General features: G+C 34.9%; 2 protein-coding genes across 5 annotated transcripts; both read right to left on the minus strand.

The window, feature by feature from the left end:
- Positions 1 to 230: 230 nt before the first annotated feature.
- On the minus strand, positions 231 to 12,741 carry LOC123005566 (protein decapentaplegic). Of its 3 annotated transcripts, none has more exons than XM_044399362.1 (3): positions 12,276 to 12,741; positions 2,192 to 2,473; positions 231 to 1,621 (listed from the first exon to the last, which is right to left on the minus strand). In XM_044399362.1, exons 2-3 carry the CDS (start codon positions 2,463 to 2,465, stop codon positions 774 to 776), a joined length of 1,122 nt encoding a protein of 373 aa, XP_044255297.1. In that variant the 5' UTR covers positions 2,466 to 2,473; positions 12,276 to 12,741; the 3' UTR covers positions 231 to 773. The 3 variants fall into 3 exon arrangements, with proteins under 3 accessions (XP_044255297.1, XP_044255298.1, XP_044255296.1); XM_044399363.1 differs by lacking the exon at positions 12,276 to 12,741 and adding an exon at positions 4,350 to 4,641; XM_044399361.1 differs by lacking the exon at positions 12,276 to 12,741 and adding an exon at positions 2,845 to 2,902.
- A 1,164-nt stretch (positions 12,742 to 13,905) lies between these two features.
- LOC123004697 (N-acetylgalactosaminyltransferase 7) lies at positions 13,906 to 16,498 on the minus strand. 2 transcript variants are annotated; one of them, XM_044398084.1, is made up of 3 exons: positions 16,446 to 16,498; positions 16,081 to 16,145; positions 13,906 to 16,024 (listed from the first exon to the last, which is right to left on the minus strand). In XM_044398084.1, the coding sequence occupies exon 3, from the start codon at positions 15,997 to 15,999 to the stop codon at positions 14,248 to 14,250; it is 1,752 nt and encodes a 583-aa protein (XP_044254019.1). In that variant the 5' UTR covers positions 16,000 to 16,024; positions 16,081 to 16,145; positions 16,446 to 16,498; the 3' UTR covers positions 13,906 to 14,247. The 2 variants fall into 2 exon arrangements, with proteins under 2 accessions (XP_044254019.1, XP_044254018.1); XM_044398083.1 differs by lacking the exon at positions 16,446 to 16,498 and having other exon boundaries at positions 16,081 to 16,379.
- Positions 16,499 to 24,917: the final 8,419 nt, after the last annotated feature.

Consider the following 24,917-nt stretch of genomic DNA (forward strand, 5'->3'; position numbering starts at 1 on the left):
GTTTCGATTGCTTGTTTATTCGACACGTAAAGTGTGAATCAAAAGTTACAAATAAATAACACGAACCTACAACTATTGTAGAAATTTGAGCATTTTTTATGTTTACTTGTTTTATCAACTAACCTTCAAAAGAATGTTTTTATTTCTGTCGTCCTTTGACGGTTGTTTACTCTAGAGCAATTTATATACTAAATGTTTGTTGATTTGGGGCAGGGAAAGAAATTTGTGTAAAGAATAAAATATTTTAATATATACAGTCTGTACAAAAGCTTACATAACGTTAAGAAACAATGCTTGTCAAGTTATATTACAAATTAATCTGTACACTATGCACATACCTATAAAATAATCAATAAATACTCCTTATCCAGGTACTAATATATTACACTTGACTCAATTGCATGGACTCGATATTTTAATACAAGTAAATTTCCAACTTATAACTTTCACATCGACTGCAGTTTAGACATTAAAAGACCATGTTTCAATCACGTGAAAGACAACTGGTTAACAGCAATCCAGCAACCGTTGAATGTCTCAAAGGGTGCAGATTTAGTTTCGCATCGAATTAAAATTACAATCACAGATTCCACTTCCACATAGTTTTTCACGTGGGTTTCACCCAGTCCAAATAGCACAAAATCAGTCAGTTCTCACTGGGACTATGCAGCTGCAAGCAGTCTCAAAGTTTTTAAGATCACAGACACTAGAAAGTTCCCCCGATTTGGTCCATCATCCTGATCACAGATATCGTTTTACCGTCCCGGAGGACATTATCGGCAGCCGCAGCCCACAACCACCATCTCCTTATAGTTCTTGAGAATCACATTGCCGTCGCTGCCCAAATACAGCATCGACATCTGCCCCAGCTGCGTCGGCACGCAACACGGCCCCGGCACCTCTTTCGGCTTCATTGAATTCACCAAACTCTGCACAATAGCATGGTTCGTCGTGTTCATGTGGTCGGGGATGGGGTATTCGCATTCACCCCCGCAGTAGTACGCGTCGTACCCCAAAGGGGCCACAATCCAGTCGTTCCACCCCACGGCAGTAAAATCGACGTACATCTGACGTCTCCGACACGGATCTTTTAAGTTTTTTCTATGCCGACGCGAACTTTGCCTCTTGGGCCGCATTTTCGTCAATTCCGTCCCTGTCCTCTGCTGGTTTTTACCATCGTCGGTGTATGTGAAGAGAAGAGGCTGGTGTTGGTACCACTGAAGCGGAGCGGTGTCACGCCGCAGCCTCAGGTGCTTCTTAGGAGGTGATGTTTTCGCCCCAGTTGAATACACCACGATGAGAATACCATGATTGCTCTTGGAGTCTTGCATCCATCGCGCGACTGCGGGGAAGACGTCAATACTCACAGTGGTGTTTTTTCGAGTATCAATTACTTTTGAATCGATGACTCGGGTGATGGGGCCGTGGACGCCCTTAACACCAGGTTGGAGGATGTCGTGGACTAAGACACGTTGAAATGGATGGAAGGTGACATTTTCGACTGTTTCACGGGTTAATTTGATTTCAGCTGCTGTGAGTTTTTCGTGTTTCGGGATTGAAGAAACGTTGAATTTTAACCGGAATCGGTGGGGGTGGACGAATTTTTCGTCGATTGGACTTTCTGCAAAAAACAACTTGTTAAATATGCATTTATGTAACAAGAAATAACATTTACCAATTCAATTAATAAGTGAAAATTGAGTAAACAATGTTTTGTTTTTCAAAATTAAAATCATGTGACTGGGGATTTCAAAAGAACATACTTTGAAATGCAAATTTGGATCGTGTTTATAAAAAATCTGTTCAAGGTGTAAACAAAAATTTTTACATTTTAATAGGCTCTATGTTGTCTGTGATTGTATAATAACTGTCAATTTTGTCATTTATTGTTTAATGTTTATGATAAGAGAGTTATGTAACTAAGCTCAAGATTGGGAAGTGTATTTTGTTTGGGTCAGTCCTTCATGTAAACTCGCCCTACTTCCAGCCACAATTCAAGTAGCGAAAGTGGGACGATCACATTATACAACAATTCATTCTTAATCGAAACAGAATCTTTTGGATTTTAGTCAGGTAAAATTTGAAAACTACTTGATTTGCAGAACGGCGGGAGGTGGTGTTTATCCCGTAATAAAATCTTAAAATTTAACAGGTGTTTCGAGGAAACAGAATTGAAAAGATGCTTACATACCCACATGGGTGAAACTCCGTACGGTGTTGGCACTCTGGGTGTAGAGTCCCGGTAAGGGTAAAGAGGCTGTGTCGTATTCAAAGTTGTTTTGGATATTGTAGATCTTCCTCAGGGCTTCCGGTACTTGCACTTTGCCTTCGATTTTCGGCTGCTCTTTGAGACCGAACAGGGGTAACAGCGTCGACTTAAATTCATTGAGTATTTGTTGAGGTATCGAGAGAGATTTACCCCAACAACATGCCACTATAAGGTATATCAGCATGTTCAAACGCATCGCGATACCTGCAATTAAGAAAATCCGTTTAGTTTGCTTTGAAACGGGTTTATGTTTTGCAGTAGCGCGCTTGAAAAACTACTAATTTGTAAGTGAGACTTTAGTGTTAATTGTTAGGTAGCTACATTCTTGCAAATATTTGATCGACACATTTTTTAAGTGGCGAAGAATCAACAATTAAAAAAATTATTGTGTTCGGAGAAACCAACTTCCTTGAACTTTAGTTCAATGCAATTTCTGGATGTTATTCAAATGCTCACATGACGCATTTACAAATACTGAATAATTAATAATTATTGCAGCAACTTGAGCAATTTACTTGATTCAATTCGCGGATTTTCTAATAAGGAAAATTTTCTGTTTATGTGAGATATGTCACCTTCACAAGAAAATTCACATAAACACTCGCGAGGAGACACCATTTGCGTAGTTAGGTGGCATATATTTGCTAGAAGCAAATACATGACAGATAACACCTGTTCGAACACTTTTCTCAACACATTATTTTATACAATTGATTATTATCTCGCGCTCTTTACAACCTCACCGTAGCTTTATTAAAATATTTTATTATTTTTTTCCATGAAAAATATTGAAGCAAAATAAATAATTATATTGTTGCACCGAGTAATATAGATTTATGAATAAATAATCTCATACGAGGTTATTATAATAAGCAGCTACCTGGAATAATTATAACTGAGAAATAGTAGCCAATCTTATTTATTTATAGTAACAATATAATATGTACTAATAATAGCGAGTGTACTACTTTTCGAGAATTTTCACTCCTTGTTATGTTTACTTGAACTTGAATAAAACAATTTAAATAAAAACAGCACGCATTTTTCCGCTTTATTGTGGTTTTATGTAACATATAATGACTCTTTTTGTAATAAAGAATTTGTACTCAAGTCACAAAAATGGAATTATGCTGATGGAAATCTGTGATTGTGAGAAGAACATTCTCCGGCCTTCAAATTCAAGGATGTGTTTCCAATACCTATTATTGAATTAATTTTAATCAAATGACTCTGGGTACTAAGATTAGAGATAGAATGATTGATTTGGGGCTTCTTTGTGTTAGACTGTTGAAACTCTATATAAGGCTTGGGTTAAAATTGGCCTTTTTTGTATTTGTCAGTTTGGTTGGTGTAATAGCTCGGAAAGCGGTAAGCTCCCGGAGTGGGGTAGGATTAAACCGGGACTAATAGCCTGGGTTCCGTGAAACGTTCGGATTCTGGGACGCGTGCCGTTGGAGGGAAAAAGCTCTGGAAGCTCCCGTGCGAACTTAGATTAGTCGACGTCACGAGTAAAATTAAGTAAATTAACTTATAATGAATATGGCATGCGCTAGCACAACATGGCAGTGGAGAGGTCAAGCAAGTTGGACTTGTTCACCTTTCAGCGACGGCTGGAGAAAGCTGACATGCGGTCTCTTCGAGTCGCAACTTCCAAAACTATTCAGTCGACTAGCTCCAAGCAGTCTCTTAGTATAGCCCCGTTCGAATTGTTAATTCCATCAACATCCCACATGTCATTGGCGAAGGCAGCAATCTTTGCCCGAGGAAAGCCAAGGTTGATCCGTTATAATAACCACAGATTCGATTCTTATTTATATTGTATTTGAATGATTGTCAATTAAACTATTACAAGGTTGTTGTTTATAAATCGTTGACGCGTTGCCGTCGCCCCGACCGAACTTTGAAGAAGAGAATCGCTCGTCTCTTTATGGTAACTTGAATTCCCATTATGGCATCATAGCGCCGTGCAGTCTGTGAGCACGAGTATGGAACTTATTGCTGTCGATTTCTCAACAACATCGGAATAAATCACGCCGACCGACCGAAAGGTGATTTCAATGCCGCTAAAAAAACAACTTACGATTCRGATTACTCCTCCTTTTTAATATCACTGATATAATCCAACAATGGACCACATTTACAAACACTCTCTACCCACAACTCTATTAGTTCCGAATTCAAAAGAAAACTGCGTTATAGTAACAAGTCCAGGACAACACTGATGAAGAAGGATGCCACCCTCTACCTGTGCATGCGTTAAGGTGTGGGGTCTTCGACGACCAATCAGAGCAAGGTACAGGATACGACACGTGCGACTATATATCAAACAATACTTAGGTGTATATTGTTGGGACCATTGTGGTTCTTCCAAAGGAGGCGCTTTTCACAAGATCGATACACAATTCTCCCTTTTTAAACAAACCAAACTGAAGCACTGATGATGATGATGCACTTGACTTCTGATCGTGATACTCATTTACACCAATTGCTGTCTTAATTGGCTCATTTAAATATACATACATGATGAGGCTGGAATTTGGAGACGCTTRCATAATAAACCTCATTCCTATCTATTTTATTTAAAAATCCTCAAATTAGAATAAAATTTGTAACCGTCTCAAAATGGGATTACTTTGAAATTCCCCACACGCCCACAATTTGTTTACATTATTTATTTTTCCATAAATAGAAACACATGTAACATTACAACAACATTTTGTATGTATTGTAACTTGATCATACATGATTTCTTTCATTTGTTATTTATGTAATTCTATCCAGCCTCRGCTACTTTAGTATTCGCTCCATTTAATGCCGCCAAGTCTATAGATCAAGAGTTCATTTACAGACAAACTTTTTGAAAAACTGAAAAGTACTGTTACGATCATAAAATACATCAATCCTGACGGCGTATGAATTCACCTTCAAGTTCAGATGGAAATTTACAGTGACTTTTTCTATCACTTTCTCCAGCAATGACATAACTTGAATTTAGCACCGGTGTTGTGTTTGTTTCATGTTCCTTCCGAGAGTTCAATTGTGTGTCAATTATTTATGAAATGGACCAATCAAGTCGCGTCGTTTTGTCGATTGCAGCCTATCAAACACAAGTGCGTCTTTGAAATGGAGCGAATAAACACTAGGAGCCATTCGAAAGACTAGTCTTAATTAATTAAGCAATGCAATCGTCGACTTAATTCGTGTAGGTGTAAATTGCCATTAATTGCCATACACTATCCAATTAATTAATAAATCCGTTATTTAAAAGCTATTTAACACATTTTGCGTTGGTTAATTCGGTGTGTGAGAGGTGTGACATAAGAAACCGAACGATTTTCACGCGTCTATTGTGAAGACGATGAAAAAAAAAAAGAACAGTTACACGGAGTGTGTTGAAATTTTGAAAATTTATAGCTTTAATTACGAACGTTAAAACCGCCCGTATAAAAAACGAATGAATAATGATCCAGCTTTTAAAAATAAACAAAGATTAACCCTTTGCTATTAAAAAGCACCGATATTTACTACCATCAGAACTGAATAAAAAGACGAAGAAGATCCATCCACTACGAATAAAACACACCTGTTGCATTAAGAGACGTATGGGCACCAATGGCTTTCTAAATAAAACTTGTAAAACAACTATCACGGAACAATCTTCATCCTTATCTAACCCGACGGTTAGAATAAGAAAGAAGCAGTCGCGTAGAGGATCCTCGACTATCAACCTGATAGAATATTTTCTTCCAACGTTCTCGGCGATAAATCAACTGCTGTTATTATAAAATTAATTGAAATATCAGGTTACCTGCCTTATCGACGTTGTTCTATTGTTTTACTCATAGCCAATCTGAAACCAATAATAATATCCAAAGATCTCCTTACGAGAATCAATTCGGATTTTTTCCATTGTTTGATCCAATTCTAAGGTYTGTATTATGTTGCAATATATAACATTATTTAGAATGTGCCTCCGGGGGTATTATGCGAGTGTTATAAATAAACGCCTGTTCACCCGTGCCTGTCAACGGTGCAAAAGTGTSTCGCTTCAGATGGACCGATCCTGACAGGATAATTTGTATTTCGGATGRCTCATAAATTGTTTTATTGAAAAATTAACCTAGACAGAGATATTTCTTTGTAAAAAATTTGTACTTGTTGGTAGATTTGGTCGTTTTTGTTAATTTCGTCGAACATGGAACGGCCCCATTAGATAGGTATAATGCTTGGTGTAAAAAACGTGCATGAAAGAGTCCATTAATTAAGTAAAACAAACAAAACCGCTGGAGTGCGGGAATAACGCAAAGAAAGTAAAAAGTCTCAAGCGGTAGTGAACATAAGATTGTATCTGGTCGATGATGCTCCTCCGCCACTGGTTTGATCCTGGTCTCCCGATTAAAGGTGAAGTGGAAGCACAGGTGTGTCGAGTCTAAGTCACGTGTGGCCCGCGTTTCAACCATAAGAGCACACAAGAAGACGAGACTCGCCGTCGCAGCCACCAATAGGACATTCCGCTTCACTTTAATGAGAGGTCATCCTCAGATTTACGGTTAAATCTCTTTGTCTTCGTGATTAATGCTAGCAGACGAATGGAGCTGCCAGCGATGCATTCGTATTGTTTCCGAAGTGAAGATGGCGACTTTGATGCCACTAATTTTTATAAAGCGATATTTAACATAATAAGCGGGAAGAGCTTTTGAATTGTTGCCAGTTATCGGCGATGGGCAAATTACACCATGTGAATCAGCAGGAAGGCCAATTAGCGGAGACTATCAACCTTTAAAACTTCTGCTAAGGTCATTTTGATTTGAAAATAGTCAAGGTTTGGTTSGAATTGTTACTCCTGAGGAATTTAGTGATGAGCTTTTAGCGATGACTCATAATTATCCTAATTAATTCACTATCCGGCCTGAATTTTAGACGAAAGTCTTGCTGCCGTGGTGCATACCAGAGATAATTAGAGAATATTTTACAGGTATTTAAATCGACTAGTGTTTTTCTAGTACCAAATTGTATAAAATTGTGTAAAAACATTTGACACGTTTAACTTAAACTAGACCATAACTCATTGTTTAATGGTTTCATTAAAATACCAAACTGGTATTTAAATATTTCAAATCTGAAACTTACACCCAAAACTCTAGCTATTTATCTGCAGTTAAGTGATTAAAATATGTTCTACTTATCATTCGTATGTTAGTTTTATGTAAATCGTTTTTTAAATTTGTTTTCTTTATTAATCTCTTCTCCATTAAAGACACACGAACAAGTTAATTATTAGCACGGACTTTTCGAGAAATAAATGAAAATTTTCACAACGAATTGTCGACAAATTATGTCATTATCTTAAATGTGGACGACCTCTATTTACAAATTTCTCTTTGCTAGACAGCATGACGCTACTCATACAACAATAGCATTTTACTACAAACCGGAAAACAAAGATTAACATCACCATTAAAACTTGGAAATACATATCAATCATTTTATATTGGGGGTATTTCCTAAGTCAAATAGACACTAATACGATAATAATCGTTCCAAGGAAAATTGACGAGACCTTCCCCGAATTAACACCAAATTAAGCTCGATAAACTTTCACAAACGTTAGATAAAAATCAAACGCGGAAACTCGTCTTAAAATCTGTTAATCAGTAAAGTAAAATGAATAGATCGGGAGATAGTGGAGAGTGAAGATACCTTCCATTATCTAAACTGGCTGCTACGATGGTGCTAACTGTTTTTTAAATATGTTTGACTTTGGGACAAGAAATTAGATCTTTGTGGGCACATAGCCATCCTAATTAATTAACACATTAAAATTAAAATAAATTTAGCAATATTCTGAAACAAATTGAAAACTAATCAATCACATTCGTTATGTAAATGTCCATATTTTTATCGCCAAAATTAGGTCTTTATCTGAATCAATGCCAGATTAAAATTTTAATATAAATCAAAATGACACTTTCAACCATTAATTAGTTATGTTCATTTACATTTGATTTGTGAAATAGCTAATTTATGACCTTACACTTTTGGATCATGAAAAAAAGCTTTTTTATGATAGGTACAAAATCTTCTAGTAATATTTTTAAAAGTGAGTTTCAACTTTGTTACTAAAGAATTTTTATGTTACTAACCAGTTTTAATTCTTGAATGGTTTTTAATTACTATGTCTTTTTCTCAGATAATTTGTTTTCTTTCATGTATGTTTATGAATGTAATATTGACAATCAATTAATATAATTATAGTCAATTTCTTACGTCAATTATTTTTAATGCTAATTTATTTTTATATTAAGAGCGCCACGTTTTTATAAAAAGAAATTAGTAAATAGTAGTTATTATTAATGATAACATGATTAACACTTAAAATAGACATATGTAAACAAATAAATTCTGTATCTAGGTATACAAAATGCATTTTTCTTTCTTAACCCTAACATGACTGTTCCAACCAACACATTTACATAACGTGGGTGAAAAATACCCTAAAGCATTTTGACGTTATTTTGACCACCGCGTTTTGAATTATTAAGTTGTACTATTGTTAAAATAATAGTTGTTTATTTAAACAAAGGCTTTATAAATTTTCTTTACATTTATGTCGATACAGTGTTTTTTACAAATAGGTTTGCTTCTTGTAGGTTGCATTTTTGGGCATATAAAGCACTTTTTTTAGTTGTTAATTTTTTACTGGTGTGTTGCTTGTTGTTCTGTTTGTGCATTTGACATGAATGTTCTAATATCTTTTAAAATTGACTTGAAAATCACACAATGATTGAATACGTTGAAACACCCGCGTTGAGTGTAATTACTAAAAATATTTTTTTATTCTGTAAATTACAAAATTTGTAAAATATAACTTCAACTATTGTATTAACAACAATATAAAGAAGGCATAAATATAATCTTATAAAATCATCAGCAAAAATAAAAAAGAAATTTAAAACTGAACAAACAGTCGGGTACGTTAAGGGTTAAGAAAACGTGATTTTTTTGGTACTGGGATAATTAAGTACAAAAATGAAGAAATATTTTAAATACAACCATTAACATTTTTTGATATTTATAGCATTCAGATCATTGTTAATTTAGATAAAAAACACATTTGATGGTCTAGAATTTTAGATTTTTACATTCTTGAACATTATTTATGATAGCTTTAATTTTTTTCTGTAGCTAATTTAATATTAATATTTTCTTGTTTTCTCAATATAGCATATTACAAGGACATAACACAGATCAAACGTGCTTGGAATAAACGCGTGATGAAAAAGATATTACAACCTAAAAGGGTATCAAAGTGAATCTGAAGATTCATTAAATCAACATCTTTTTTTACTTTTTCACTTGTCTTGTTTACTCTTTTTTTCACAATCTGTTGTAACTGCATTTTAAAAGCTGTTTCTAACTTCAAGTAAGGCTTAAGCTATTGGAAGACAAAAAATAGTTTCACATCAAAACCACAAAAGTGTTTCATAGATATTTCTTGTATTGTTCGTTAATGGAGAATGTTTTGGGTCCGGTTTTCCAGCGTCGATTTTCCGCATCGGAATGTGAAAAACGCGTTCGTGGGATCGGGAAGGAGCATGGTGCAGGTTTATCCCAGGAGAGGCAGTGCGGAGTATGGCATCTGAACGCCGCGAGCTATTGCCAACCAGTTTGGTTAGATTGTGGACATCTGTCCTCTGTGTATTAATGTCACTGCGCGGAAACTTTTCCAATAAGTGTTTATCAACTTGCATATGCATGAGTATTTCAGGTTGCTACGAGGAAGTTACTCAAAGATATTTTTCACGTTATCCATAGTCGAAATACGCTTCCATCAGATTTCCCGGAGTCCGAAAGTTCGTCGCCGCAACAGGTGGTCCGTTTCGCAAAAGACAACACTGTCGCAATCGTATTCTCTCTATTTACATATTGTAGTGTCAATTTTAACTGTGTCACTGTATGTAACAACATATGGAAACGTACAATTCGAATTTATGTAAACAAATTTTTCACATTCCAAAAACATGACATCAAATTAAGTAATAAACACATTTTATATTAATTAATCACACGGTTCTTTTTTTATTACTTCCTTGTGGAGCGTCCAGAAAACATCGCGGCCTTCTATAGTCCAAGTTCCGTTTTTGGTTCCGGGGAGGGGACCGGTGAAAGAGTTTCGAGCGCGAGTGCTTCACGATTGCACTTTTTCATTTCGGAACAAAAATTCCAGCTATGTAAAATATCTTTATAACCTGTCGAGGCTGCTCCTTCTGCTTAAATACTCACTTATCGGACCGATGGTTTCATTTTTTACCAATGTGGAACCGGTCAATTAAAAACGCAACAAACTTAAACTATTTCATCTGATTATCCAAAGTCCAATTAATCATCATTAATATGCAACATTTGCTATTGTTTATCATTTCTAGTTCAGTTCAGTTTAATTCAGTTTTCTAGTAATTACTTAGGTACATTAATAGTAATTTATCTCCACGTGTTTCAAAAGTAAGAAACTGAAAATAAGCGTAGAAGGCCAACTTAGTGTTAATTTCATAAAATTTTTCAACTTCCTACATCTACAAATTTGAACTTATACTCTCTTACTTTTTACTCTCTTACGGTATTTCAGCCGGTAAAAAATAAATTCCAAATATTTGTAGACGCACTGCAGATGTTATAACTATGCGTAAGAATATTTATTCATAAGAGATTGCAGACTGAATGTAACTTGAAAAACTCCTTGAATGATTCATGTTATTTTTAATTGTTGTTGGACTGGATGTCTGAAACTTTACAAAAAAATCCTGAAACTCAGGTAAGAAATCGCAAGTAGTTAAAAAAATTCTCTTTCCGCTTTCAGTTTTCAAAGCAAATAGTATTTTTGTAGGATATAGTATTTTTCTGCTTTTTCTCTGTTTAAATAAATATCGTAAACTGAATTTTAAAAAATTKCCAAAAAGTCTTGAATAAAAATTTAATCAAACACAGAAATTGTTGTTTTCTTTTAAGAGAAAAATGGTTTGGGGTCTGAAAACTCGAAATAGAACATACAGGATATGGAATTTCTAAAAAGGTAAATGATAACACTATTTACCTAAAAATGTGCAAATTGAAAAGTATGCCGCTGACGTGATTTTTATTTTTAAATTAAGTCACAAAATTATCTCATCGCATGTTTAAGCTTTTATTTCTAACATTTAGGTGATAGACTGCATTTTAATGTTGGATGCATGTTCCAATTTAAATTCCATTTCAAACTAAGAATTATCTTGTCAGCACTAAAATTAAGTATACATTTGGTGGACATAATATGACATCATTTTAATATTGATTCTTGATTGCATTTAATGAATGACATGAATTTTGCATTGAGGAACGAGATAGAGCTTTATAATACAAACTTACACTTTCTATCAAATACTTTGTGGGTTTATTTACGATTTCTGGCAAGCTTCGGTAATAATTTGTTGGATTAGAGACATTACGGGATGTAGAATATTGCGTACGTTAGAAAGTTAATTTCTAGTACATTCGTATAAGAGGAATCGATTGAAAATATTCGAAAAATGCATTCCGTACTAAATCTAAAAAAATAACTTTGCTTTCGAAATAAATGAATCATGAATCATCAAAAAATTTCTAGAGAAAATGAATTCGGCGAATAAGTTTCATGTAGGTGTATTAAGCTTCTTACAAATGAAATGTAGTAAAGATTTGTTTGTTAAAAGAATGAGGTTTCAAGCAAAAGAATAAACACATCCGCTTATCCCGCGTTAATGATTTCTGATACATACGGAGGCCTTTTGGAATGTTTGTAATTGCCATCAGCCACGCTAACCGTCAGCGTAACTGTGAAATGAGCGTAAGGATCATTACATTCAACTCAAACTTGTTAAAATTGCAAATATCACGTCTTGGCTTGTTAAATGGAACAGGTCTTCGATAGGAGGGATTTTTTTCGAAACCAAATTTGATAAATGCGTCGCATTTGTGCGCTCGTTAAAATTACCTCTAGTTGTGCCGTGCGGTCGTGTAATCCGGGTTTGGATCGCTGGAGTTTCAGGAGGGCCGGGTCGGGTCCAGGCGGCAACTACATGGCCCGAGTCCTGAGGGAGAGAACAGGAGTGGAGGAAAGCGAGCACAAAACACTGCGGTCATAGCACGTATACAGCACTAGAATTCCCAAGTCGCGTAGATTGAGTAAATTAGGAAACGCACCTACGCATTCGTCAGTTTTTATTGGTAAAGTCACAGTTTGCACTCTTCACTGTTAATTACGCGCGGTGTGTGTTGGTGTCGATGTTTTCGATCAGACTGGAACCAGACTTACTGTCGACTTCCACTTGCTCCCAACACTCGAAGACGATTTCACAATTTTTGAGGCGATTTGAGGGCCGGCATCGCGCGTACGGCGCCTACCTTCGTACTGATATTGATTGCACTAAAACGAGGATAAGTAGTCTAAGTCGTGGTTTTACACACTCGACCATACGGAGAGATTAGCATACGTTGAGGTGCCTTCAGATAAATCAGATCCCATTGGTACGACTATCTTACAAGGACTTGATTGGTCGTTCTTTTACATGGAATGGCGGAGTTACACGCCATTTTTAGCGGGGCAGCGGTGCCTCTTTACCTGGATTAAACCAATTCATCGCTTTGGCCTTTCACAAAAATCATATTTTATAACACATTGTAAACAAATACGAGACACTCTACTACCAAACACCGGAAATTTCTTTATTGACCCTCGTAAAGCTTTCGTTTCCGACTTTTATTGTCACCTGAAAATCATGAATGGACGATTCAAAACCGTTTGCCTTTTCAAGTACCTCAATAAAGTGGTTCCACTCAATCGGCTTTCTTCAATAACAAGAACAACTCATAAATCAATTATATAACGTGTGGCGCAGTTAGAAATTTTCAAAATTCTACACCGACGGAACGTGTTTTTAATTTGCTCATAATTCATCTACTAAAGTAATTACAGGCGCTTCTTATAAAAATATATTATTTAAACAGTAATTATATAAATTAATGTCAATCAAGAAATTAATTATTGCAACACAAAAAATAGGGGAAATCCTATAACAGCCACGCAAAGCGTTTCAGCAAAATTTTCACCAGGCAACCAGCAAAACACTCCAGGTGCTCATCTCAAGTGTTATTTCATTCTTTCAGCAATACTTGCCATAAAACACATGTCATCTTGTATTTTTTTAATAACCAACCTCTACTAATGATGTTGTTTTATCTCAGTATTTGTAAATGAATAAATTCTTTTGTTGATTCATCGGTTAAATAATCATCTTTAATAATAATCAAAAGAATTTTTCAGTCGTGTCGTAACAAGTGACAGCTGGTAGAGTACTACAAGTACTTACAGTAAATATACAATATTTAATATGTTAATTTTTTACGAGTGTCCATGGCAGTATAATAAATAATGTTAAGATTTCATAAAACTTTAGTCACTTTTTATTTTTTAAAGGCTAAAAAAATTTTTGTTTGGACGTTTAATTAAGGACTTAAAATTATTGATATTATTTTATTAGAAAATAATTAACGATTAATATTAACAAAATTTTTCTGGTTAGTTGTATTTTTCAATTGGTGATAGAAATGAAAAAAGACCCCTAAAATGTTTTGTCTATGTATTTCATTTATGTACAAAAACAACAAGATAGTTTACAAGCACCTACTTTTATCGTATTACAAAATTTAACACAACTTGAAAACCAATGATATTTTTTAATAAATAACTACGAGATACAATTTTTTAACTAGTCAACCAGTCCCGATTTACATAAATATAAAACATCCTTACAAAATTATTTACACGTCCTAGTGATTTATTACGTTTATGATATAAGGCACATTATGATTGATCAAAAAAGTAAGTACTTATTGCAGATGAATCGATGATATGTAAAAAATAAAAACAGTGAAAGTTAAAAATCTGGAAGTAGTACAACATCCCTCTACCACTTGGGTCTAATTTCTTTAAAAATCCATTGTTGGTAGGCATTGTTAATATCACACGGCATTAATGAAAGATGTGATGTTTGTGGATGTAAAGCTATACATTTCTTGTGTACCCTATGTAGTATCGTATGGGTGTTTTCGTCATACAACCATGGCCCATCGACTGTGCCCATCCGACAAAACGCCAACTTGATCCCTTGGGCGTCGGCTTCGATACACCTCTCGCCTACCCCCAACTGACCCTTGGCGTTTAGCCGAATCAACTGATTATTTCCAAAACCGTGGCAGTGTTGTATCGCCATTAGGGACGGAGGAGCGTGGCCTAGAGTATCCAAACATTTACTAACGGCAACGGAACGAAGTTCCCCGAAATGGATATTGGGAGGCAACTCTGGATACTTATCCAACACGTCATAAGCGACATTTTCCATAAACCATTGAAAATTTTTACAATTGAGACGTTTCTTCAACGCTAGRTGCTCACTAATATCKCCCATATCGAGAAACCGGGCCATYGGCTCCCGCGTGTAAAAATACTCCTTATACTTGTCATCAAACCAAGTTTCTATAACTCGCTTGTAATTTATGGTAATAAGAGGTCCTTTCTTTTTCTGAGCCAACTTTCCGAAATTATAAGGCATGAAACTCCTATAGACATGCCCGACTCGGGAACACGGCACCCATTCGATACTCCCTCCACATTGCCAAATCTTGAAACTCAATTCGAAATTCTCCCCACCCCAGACTAACAAGCCCGGGTCGTAAGCCCCCAATTCAAGGAAATATTCTCTGTTGATGGCAAACAGTCCCCCAGCATGTGTAGGACTCTTGTACGGCTCGCTGTTATGTTTCCGTGTGCTGAGCTCCCTTTGAGGCACTTCATTCTCTTTGTAGAGCATCCCCCATTCGAAAATACCTCTAAAATGCCGATCTTCGCCATACACCGGCCGATATTCGAATGTTTTATGGTCAATTCCGTCAATTACAGGGACTGTCATAACAGTCCGATCGCGGTAAATGGGGGCTAGAAGTGGCGGAAGCCAGTTTGTGTTAACTTCACAATGTGCGTCTAAAAATACAATGACTTCTCCTGTTGCTTCCTTGGCTCCACGCGAACGTGTACGGATGAGGCCCTCACGTTGAGTGTTGCGGATTAAGCGGACTTTGCCATTGAAACGTTCAATGTAGGTCTCGAGGCGACTTTTGAGGTTTTCTTTGTCACTGAAATCGTCCACAAGGAGGACTTCTTTGAGGATGTTGGGAGGTGAGCGGTTTATGACGGAGTGGACTGTTCTGAGGAGGACAGACCAGCCCTCATTGTGAAAAACTATAATTACGCTGGTTGAGGGGAGAATCTCTGGGTAGTCCCAATGTTTACATTCGGACAATCGAGTGTCTAAAATAGTCCGGTCGAGGGAAATTTCGTCAGAACAAGCGACGTTCATCCCATATTCAGATTCAGATTGATCGGCATCGTTTTGTTGATCTTGGCGCAAGTGATGGGGTTTTCCGCCTTCGCCGGGGCCTTCGTGTTCTTCGGCGTCCTTGGGTTCGAAATTACCCAAACCTGAGACTAATTTGGGGCGCTCTTTGTGTGACAATCGGGCAGCGACGGGCGACTCCAAATCGTAGCCATCTGTCTTATTATACGAGGCTAGCAAGTAAAGGATGACAATGAGGATTAATATGCCAAAAGCTAGTCTAATCGTCCGTGATTTCCTACTTAAATATAGTCGCATAAAAACCATTTTATGAATGATTGTTGGTGATAATCTGAAAATACGGTTTGAGGTCTTAGTTGGGCTTTATGACTACTCGATTTAACTCACCTGGATCGCGCAAGTTTCGGCGTTAACTTTTCATTGGAATGGCAAAGAAGTATTCGTTGGTTTTACTGTAAATTGAAATTTTAATCAGTCGTGGGAAATGTCAACACGTAAACAGCAGACCGGCGATTTTTGACATTGACGTTTTATTATCGGTATTACAGGTCGCAATAGTACTATCCTAGTACACATCCTCAGTCCCAGAGGGCGCTTCAAAGATTTAATACTACTAACAAGGCCCCTTCAGAACACTTTGTTTCTTTAAGTATTTTGTCTTGTTTTTAAATGTCTATTTAAAATGCAAATACTTGAATGATTTAGTCCTAATTTTACAAGGTCGGTCAAACAAATTCGGGCAAGGTCCTTACCAGCGAAGCGAATTCGCAGTCCTGTAATAAGGTTCTGTTTTTTTTGTTTTTATCATATATATAATACTATTATATATATGGTTTTTATGGCCACTCTAAAGAAACAGAACGAAGTGGAGATAGATACAGTTGGCCGTTATTTTTCAGTACTAGCGACATCTAGCGGTTTTTGAAAGAGTTTTCCGTGACATTTCGTTTGAGCCAGCTGGCAACACTGTGTTTATTGCCATAGTAGGTCTTCAAACAATGGCAGATGGTAAGAGAATATAAACCAGCAAAAGTAAATTTCAACCGAATTGTTATAGCACACCCAATTACGGTCCACGTCAATTGCCCGGGCGACGAATCCCGTGGGGTATGTGTAGAAGAAGTCATCCCCATTAGAGGTCGAGGAAAACGAAAGTGTTCATGGCGAGTACGCTATACGCGAGACATGAATCAAAGTTTTRAATTGAATGGTGAACAGCTGGCTATAAATACAAGGTGATTCACGAAGAATAATGAGCCTGACCAAATTCTCGATGCAACCACCATAACTCTTATTTGTTATTTTGCGACAACTGTAATGTTGGTTGCATCGAAAATTTGGTCAGGCTCATTATTGSTCGTGAATCACCTGTATAATGAATCGCCAACCGAATAATACAGTGATAGTGGAGAAAAATAGAAGTATCTTCCCCCCATTTATAGAATTACTATACTCCATCCGATGCTATTGCAATGTATCCCAAAGAGCGAGTAGGTCAATTAAAAGATATGATTCTGTTGTTAATTTAAAGGTGGAGGAGAATTTCGTTAATTTAAAGTTGGAGGAGGATCTCCAAGAATAAGGTTTGATTTCATTCTCAATTTGCCAACTGATGATAAGAATATTATTACATACAGGGTGCATACAGGGTGCGCCAGAACTCGCGCCCCAGAGAAAATTTTCAAGTGTGGTAAGATATCAGAAACATGAAAAAAATGTTTAAAAATTCTATCTGTCAAAAAAATTTGACATTAATTTTTTGACATTTGAAATTTTTTTAGATCTATTTAATGATACTGATGATCTTGTATATGTTTTTTTACAATTATTTAGTAAAGGGACAAAAATTTTGCCAATAAAAGCCACAAATAACATTGAAAAGAGTTACAATTTATATAGCTTCCTTGTCTCCTCTTTTAATAGCCTATAGCAAAAAAAACTTGAAAAATTATTTTTCCAACAGAAATAAATAGTCAAAGTGCAAACTTTAAACCCTCATAACTTCAAAATTTTTATATATAAATTTTTTTAACATTTTTTCCATGTTCCTGGTATTTTACCTTATATGGCATTTTTCTCTGGGGCGCGAGTTCTGACGCACCCTGTATATGAATTTCAATGTTATATCAACTATATTCTAGCCGTCAGTTAGTAAACAGGGTTTWAAATTTGATTATGAAATGGGCAGAATTATTATTATTATTTTTTTAATGAATAGTGTGACGTTACCTAGGACTAGGTACCTAATACAAGTGTTTTAAGATGAATTTTGTATTTCAGCAAACTTTTGYGTGTAAAGAGCTCCTTTTGAATTAATAAAGACAAATATTTTTTGAAATATGTATTAGATATTCATTTCTATTACAGCTTATAGTCCGGTCAAATTAGTAATAAAAATAGTGGTCAAATAACGAAAATTCCGACAGAGCTAAATTTTGGTGGAGACCTTGGGTACACCATTAGAAATAAAGTGTCAAAAGTCCCCATCGATCCCATATGTGCTAAAAAAGTTATTCGGAGTCAAAGGTCAAAATTTGACGTTTTTTAGATTTTTTTCAAGAACGGTAAGTTTTATCAAAAAAGTAGCCCAGACAAAAATTATATTATAGATCTTAAAATTATCTACAAAAATGGTCCTTATACTTTTTTTTCTAAGAATCACCATTCCTGAGATATMGCGATTCTAAAAGTTGAAGGAGCAACGTTCTACATCATATGCACATACAGAGTGCGCTAGAACTTGCGCCCCAAAGACAAATGCCATGTAGGGTAAGGTACCAGGAACATAAAAAAAAATAAAAATTCTATCTATAAAAATTTCAAAGTTATGGGAGTTTAAATTTTGCACTTTGACTCTATTTATTGGAAAAATATGTTGGAAAAATAATTTTCCAAGTTTTTTTGCTACAGGCTATTAGAAGCAGAAACAAGGAAGCTGTATCCTACACTGTAACTGTTCAATGTTATTTGTGGCTTTTATTGASAAAATTTTTGTACCTTTACTAGATAATTATAAAAAAAAACATATACATGGTCATCAGTATTATTAAATAGACATAAAAAATGTCAAATGTAAATTTTTTTTGACAGATCCAATTACTCCCTTTCAAGGAAGCGCGCGATTTTTTAAACACCTGTATGTATTACCAAATAAATTCTTTTTAATTCTAATGGAATCGAGATATTTATAAGTTTAATGAAGTAGAACAAAAATTTGAAGTAAGATAAGATACCAGGAACATAAAAAAAAATGTTTAAAAAATTCTATCTGTCAAAAAAGTTTGACATTTGACATTTTTTTATGTCTATTTAATAATACTGATGATTTTGTATATGTTTTTTTACAATTATTTAGTAAAGGTACAAAACTTTTGCCAATAAAAGCCACAAATAACATTAAACAGAGTTACAGTTTAGGATACAGCTTCCTTGTTTCCGTTTCTAATAGCCAACTTGGAAAATTATTTTTCCTACAGAAATAAATAGAGTCAAAGTGCAAAATTTAAACTCTCATAACTTCGAAATTTTTATAGATAGAATTTTTTTTGAATTTTTTCTATGTTCGTGGTACCTTACCCTACATATGGCATTTGTCTTTGAAGCGGGAGTTTTAGCGCACTCTGTATGTGCTTTTGATGTAGAACGTTGCTCCTTCAACTTTTAGAATCGCGATATCTCAGGAATGGTGATTCTTAGAAGAAAAATGTAGAGACCATTTTGTAGATAATTTTAAGATCTATAATTTTTGTCTGGGCTACTTTTTTGATAAAACTTACCGTTCTTGAAAAAAATCTAAAAAACGTCAAATTTTGACTTTGACACTTTATTCCTAATGGTGTACCCAAGATCTCCACCAAAATTTTGCTCTGTCGGAATTTTAGTTATTTGAAATGTCTATTTTGACCGGACTATTAAGTAGATTTTATAATTCATATTAGTATATTAAAGAACAAGTTTTATAAGGGTTGATTTGGCCCACGAATCCCAAGTTAGAAAGCGAGCCGTAGGCGAGTTTTCTATGGGATGAGTGTACCAATACCATTATAAAACGAGTATTTTATGCTATTTTTTCTAAATTCTAAATATATATATTTGTCGTCTAGAGAATTTTGTGTTAGTTGGTATCGTTTGGTAACACTCGGCGCCCACCTGGTTTTTTGAATCATTTCTGCCGTTTGTCATTAAAAATAAAATTTACAAATTATTAGTTATTAGTATTACAACATAATAATAAATAAAATATGAGCCAAACAGAATTTAGTTTGCACTCCGCCCGAAATTCGCGAAATTGCCGAAGCAACAATGCAAAATTTGTTACCGGACAAGTCAGAAGCGGCATACAAAAACTAAATAACCCTAAATTCATTAAAGTACAGTGTACTTTTATAGACTCCTACTGAGAGACGTTAATAAACGTATTATAAACGCAAATTAGTAAAACCTAGTTTAAAAACAGGGGTGTGAATTCGCTTCGCTGATAAGGACCTTGTCCTAATTTGTTGGCCGAAATCGTATTCATTTTTGTGCTCAATTACCCCAATAGAAAAGCAGGGCACAAAAGCGAATTTTAACTTTTAACAAAGGCACCTTGAAAAACGGGGTAGATCTGATAAAAAAGAAAAGTGTTCTGGAGTGACCTACTAGTATAAATTTCAAAACAGGGTAAAATCTTTGAAAAATGTAAATTTGAAAAAGGCCGTTAAAAACAGGGTTGTACACACTTCAGAACAGTGTAAAATCTTTGAAAAACGTTAATTTTAAAAAGGCCTTTAAAAACAGGGCAAAATCATTTAAAAAACAAAGTGTTCTGAAGGGCCAAAATTAGTCCAAAATTCAAAACAGGGTAAAATCTTTGAAAAATGTTAATTTTAAAATATACCTTAAAAACAAGACAAAAAATACTTAAAAAGAAACAAAGTGTTCTGAAGGGGCCTTATTAGTAGTAGTAGTAGTAGTTTTAATTTTTTTATTTTAATCAAAGAAATGTTAGAAACTGAAACAATGCTTGCAAGCAATTACCATACATTGTTTTATTATTAATTGTAACTTACCATAAATCTTGTCGGGTTGTTATTGAATTTTTATGTACCTAAGGGAAAGTAGGAATAATGAATGGTTTTTGTCACGATTTATTGTTCTTTACGGCTTAATATCAGGGGTTTAATCAAAATAATCGTTGGTTTATTTGATAATTTTTCACGCAAACAATATACATTCTCTCTATTAATGGATGTTTTCATGATATACGCAATAAAAATTTAATGACTTCCATTGAAAATGTGAGCGTGAAGTTCAGCACAAAACCCTCAATAATTGCTTTTAAACCAAATTGCTGAATTGCGACTGAAAATTCTCATCCGAGGTTGCAGGAATTAAATTTAATGAAAATAAAAAAGACAACAAACGCCTTTTATTTCCGATTAATAGTTTGTGCAAAGCTATCAATAAGAAAAATTACTTTAATTAATTGCAATTTATTTTTTTGATAATCAACGTTGAAATACCGTTATTTATTTTTCTTAGATTAAAAGAATGTTTCGCAATAGTTTGATTTCAAATAACAGTTCTTAATTGCAGAAAATTGAGAGACAATATTTCCGCTGCAGTAGCTCCAAGCGTTGAGTTTTTACATTGCAATAACTGTCTCTATTAGTGGTCGAATTCCGTATCAAAAAGTAAATATCCCACTAGTTTTCCCAAGATTCACCTCTGTAAACTTCCTAAGAGCTTGATTAAAGTTTAAACTGTGTGAAAAAAGAGTAAAAGTCAGCTCAAGAACGGCGGCGTACCTCTCTTGAAACCGCAGCATAACTAATTGCTTTGGCAGATTGGCTTACACATTGAGGAGTGGATCTATAACATAGCTCAAGTAAACAACTTGAGGCAAACATCAACTCACCCTCAACATCAGAATATTGATTGCACTCATACAAGTTTCGCCAAAGTTGTAGAAGCCATTGTATTTATCCAGATATAGGTGAAGTAAACAAATCAAATGCTTTTCCATGTGCTAAAAAACAGCATAATCTTAACGCGAAGTAACCGATTTAAGTTACGAAAATTTACTTGGGATTGGAGAAATTGGCCCGTAAGCGATAAATCATGCTTGAACGCTGTTTTAATGCAGCACATCTAAATTTTATATTTATACACCCATTATTATGATATTTATTTTAATATTAAAGAGTACAGCATTGCCCCCACATTGTGTAATAAGCGCCCGCTACCTAATTACCTTGGCGTTATTATCATCCCTCCGTGTATACTTCAAAATATAATTTTCTCCTCTACAACGGCCCTAATAAGAATTTTTTTATGGCTCGGAGAACAAGGGAACCACACACAGAAAAGGAAAGTATCAATAAGTGGCTGGCAATATCGCTCATTCGTTTGTCGCATTCCATTTTTGACAGGCCAATATGGAGAGTTATTGGCGTCGGGTTAAAGGTCGCTCCAGGGCTAAAAGAAGGCGTCGAAAGATCCACGCAACAGAAAGGTCGTTTTCTTTCACAGCGACAACACAAAAAACTCGAGTAAATCAAAGAGTTTCGTCGCGCTATTATTGAAAATAGTCGTCGTAAAACGATTTTTGATTTGATATGGCGGGATCATTTGCATTTACATTCAATTTGTCACGTCTTGCTCTCGCCACAGATAACCCAGTGAAAATAAACGACAGAGTCGTTATTGAATTTTTATTGAGAGATTTTAATGTCCCAGAAGACTGGGCTGTCTCGAACGGCAATGGTGATTGTTTTGACGAGGAATAAACACGAAAAATGAAAGAGGTTTTTCGGAGAGATAATACGATTAAAGTGTTTTGAAAACGGTGCCTCCTGAATGAAAAATCTATTTTCTGGTTGTTAAAAAATTAAAATACGGGAGATAATTAACAGCAATCGATAAATGGGCCAAAATGGGGTTAATTATATTTGCATTTTCCTTTCACGGCGACATAAATAAATAGAATGAAAATAATGAAGAACGTTTTGTCAAACTCTGTTTTTAAATAGGTGGTTTATTTAGTTGAAATACTCACCCACCGGAGATCTCTAACGATTGGAGGTAAGTTTTGAAAAGCTCAAGTTTCGAGATTTGTTACAGCTAAAGGTAGGTGGAAACTCACTTATCTCTTCGAAGAATCTTCGCTATCTGTTATCTGAAAAGGGTGCGCCATAAATTTATTTGTTATGTAAAATAGGTTGGCGTTTAATCTTGTTATACATTTTGTTGCTTAAATTAAAAAAAGAAAAAAATTGCCATTTTCTGTATTCACCCACTCACGTCTCATTAAGAAAACATTAAAATTTTGTTGTGTGGTCAACTTTTCAAATGATTGCCTGTTTTATACTACTCAGAATGACCAACGAATTAATAGTGGATTACCTACATAAGTACCGAGGTGAGAAGTATTACTACTTTTTTATTTACAATCATTCTCCTTAAAAAATAGAAAGAAAATAAAGAATTATTCAAATTTTAAAAAATATGGCATATAGGGTGCGCCAGAACCCGCGCCCCAGAGAAAAATGCCATATAAGGTAAGATAGCAGGAACATGGAAAAAATGTTAAAAAAAATTATCTATAAAAGTAGCGAAGTTATGAGAGTTTAAATTTTGCACTTTGACTCTGTTTATTTCTGTTGGAAAAATAATTTTCCAAGTTTTTTTTTACTACWGGCTGTTAGAAGAGGGAGCAAGGAAGCTGTATTCTAAATTGTAATTTTGTTTAATGTTATTTGTGGCTTTTATTGTCAAAATTTTTGTACCTTTACTAAATAATTGTAAAAAGACATATACAAGATCATCAGTATCATTAAATATACATAAAAAAATGTCAAATGTCAAAAAATATGTGTCAAAATTTTTTGACAGATAGAATTTTTTAAACATTTTTTCCATGGTCCTGGTATCTTATCTTGCTTGAAATTTTTCTGTGGGACGCGAGTTCTGGCGCACCTGTATATTATTTCAGGTTAGGAAGCGGCCACTTACTGTTACTGTTTTCGGGTTGGGAAATGGCCATTTCCCAATTRATATTAATTAATTAATTAATTCATATTAATCAATTGATAAAAAAGTGACCACTAACCAACCTGAACTGTATATTTCATATTAATTGTTACATGAAGTTGAAATGACAGCTTTTCACATGCAAGATAATTTAATTGATTACTTTATGATTGTGAATAAAATTAAATTAAAAGGTTATAAATAGTTGTAATTTGAGTATAAGCTGTTTTCTTTCCATTCAGACTGCATTTCTACCACCTCTCGCCCAACTCTGTTATTTTATTAATGATGCTTTTACTCTTTTCAAGTTCTGCTGAAGTTGAGGTTTCCGATATTTATGATGAAATTTCTTATGTTTTATCAAAACTCGTTTATGAAAAATGTGAGTTTGTTCCTGGCAATAAATAAATTATTGCGGGTTGTCTCGAGGGTCTTTTTATTTTCAAAGTATCGTTTATGAGAATAACAAAAGAGTATTTTATGAAGACTCATCGAATCCATAACCGTTTCTTCTTCGTTTTTATAACCCATTTGTTGTTTTTCCCGCGAATGCACTCATTCCGTGATTGGATTCCAAACAAATTTCCTAGTCGMTGTTAACTTTTAAGCGAGTCTGGTCGAAAAGAGGACGTGGGAATTGGCAGACGACGCCGCTTCGTGGCCAGCTTAACKCCAGCCAAGTCTTGTTTTATTTCTTTATTCCATTTTCATCACGCTTTCGTTAAAATAGAAAATTAATGCTTGCGGCACTCAACTTTTTTCTGTTTGTTTGTGCTGTACTTTTTTACAGACTTGGGTGGCGACTCTTGTTAATCATCTTTGTGTGTTTTGCTCTTCCGGCGGCCTTTTTTACACTCGCCCCGAAAATTAATTAAAACGTAATAAGTTTTATCTTCTATTCTATGTAGACTGCCTTTGATATTAAATTTAAACTGTTGTGTGTTTTTTTTACTGCTTTGAACGTTGCAAGCTTATTAAGAGATCTTTGAATCATGCAAACAGTTGAGAATTCGGTTCTGTATTATGACTTCAAACAATTTAATCTTGTATAAAACCCTTGMTTTTTTTGCAAGAAAGAGGTGTCAAGTTTCTTGATGTAACTAGCTCTTATTCCCCGAAGAAACCTCGCACAAGAGAGAATAATCTTTTGTTTTATAAAGATGCATCGAAACCGTACTCGTACGTCTGTCTACCTTGTAACATCGTCGTAT

Source organism: Tribolium madens, unplaced genomic scaffold (assembly GCF_015345945.1).
Source record: "Tribolium madens isolate multiple individuals breed KSU strain unplaced genomic scaffold, Tmad_KSU_1.1 Scaffold_20;HRSCAF=117;Tcas5.2_LG4, whole genome shotgun sequence".
NCBI classification, from domain to species: domain Eukaryota; kingdom Metazoa; phylum Arthropoda; class Insecta; order Coleoptera; family Tenebrionidae; genus Tribolium; species Tribolium madens.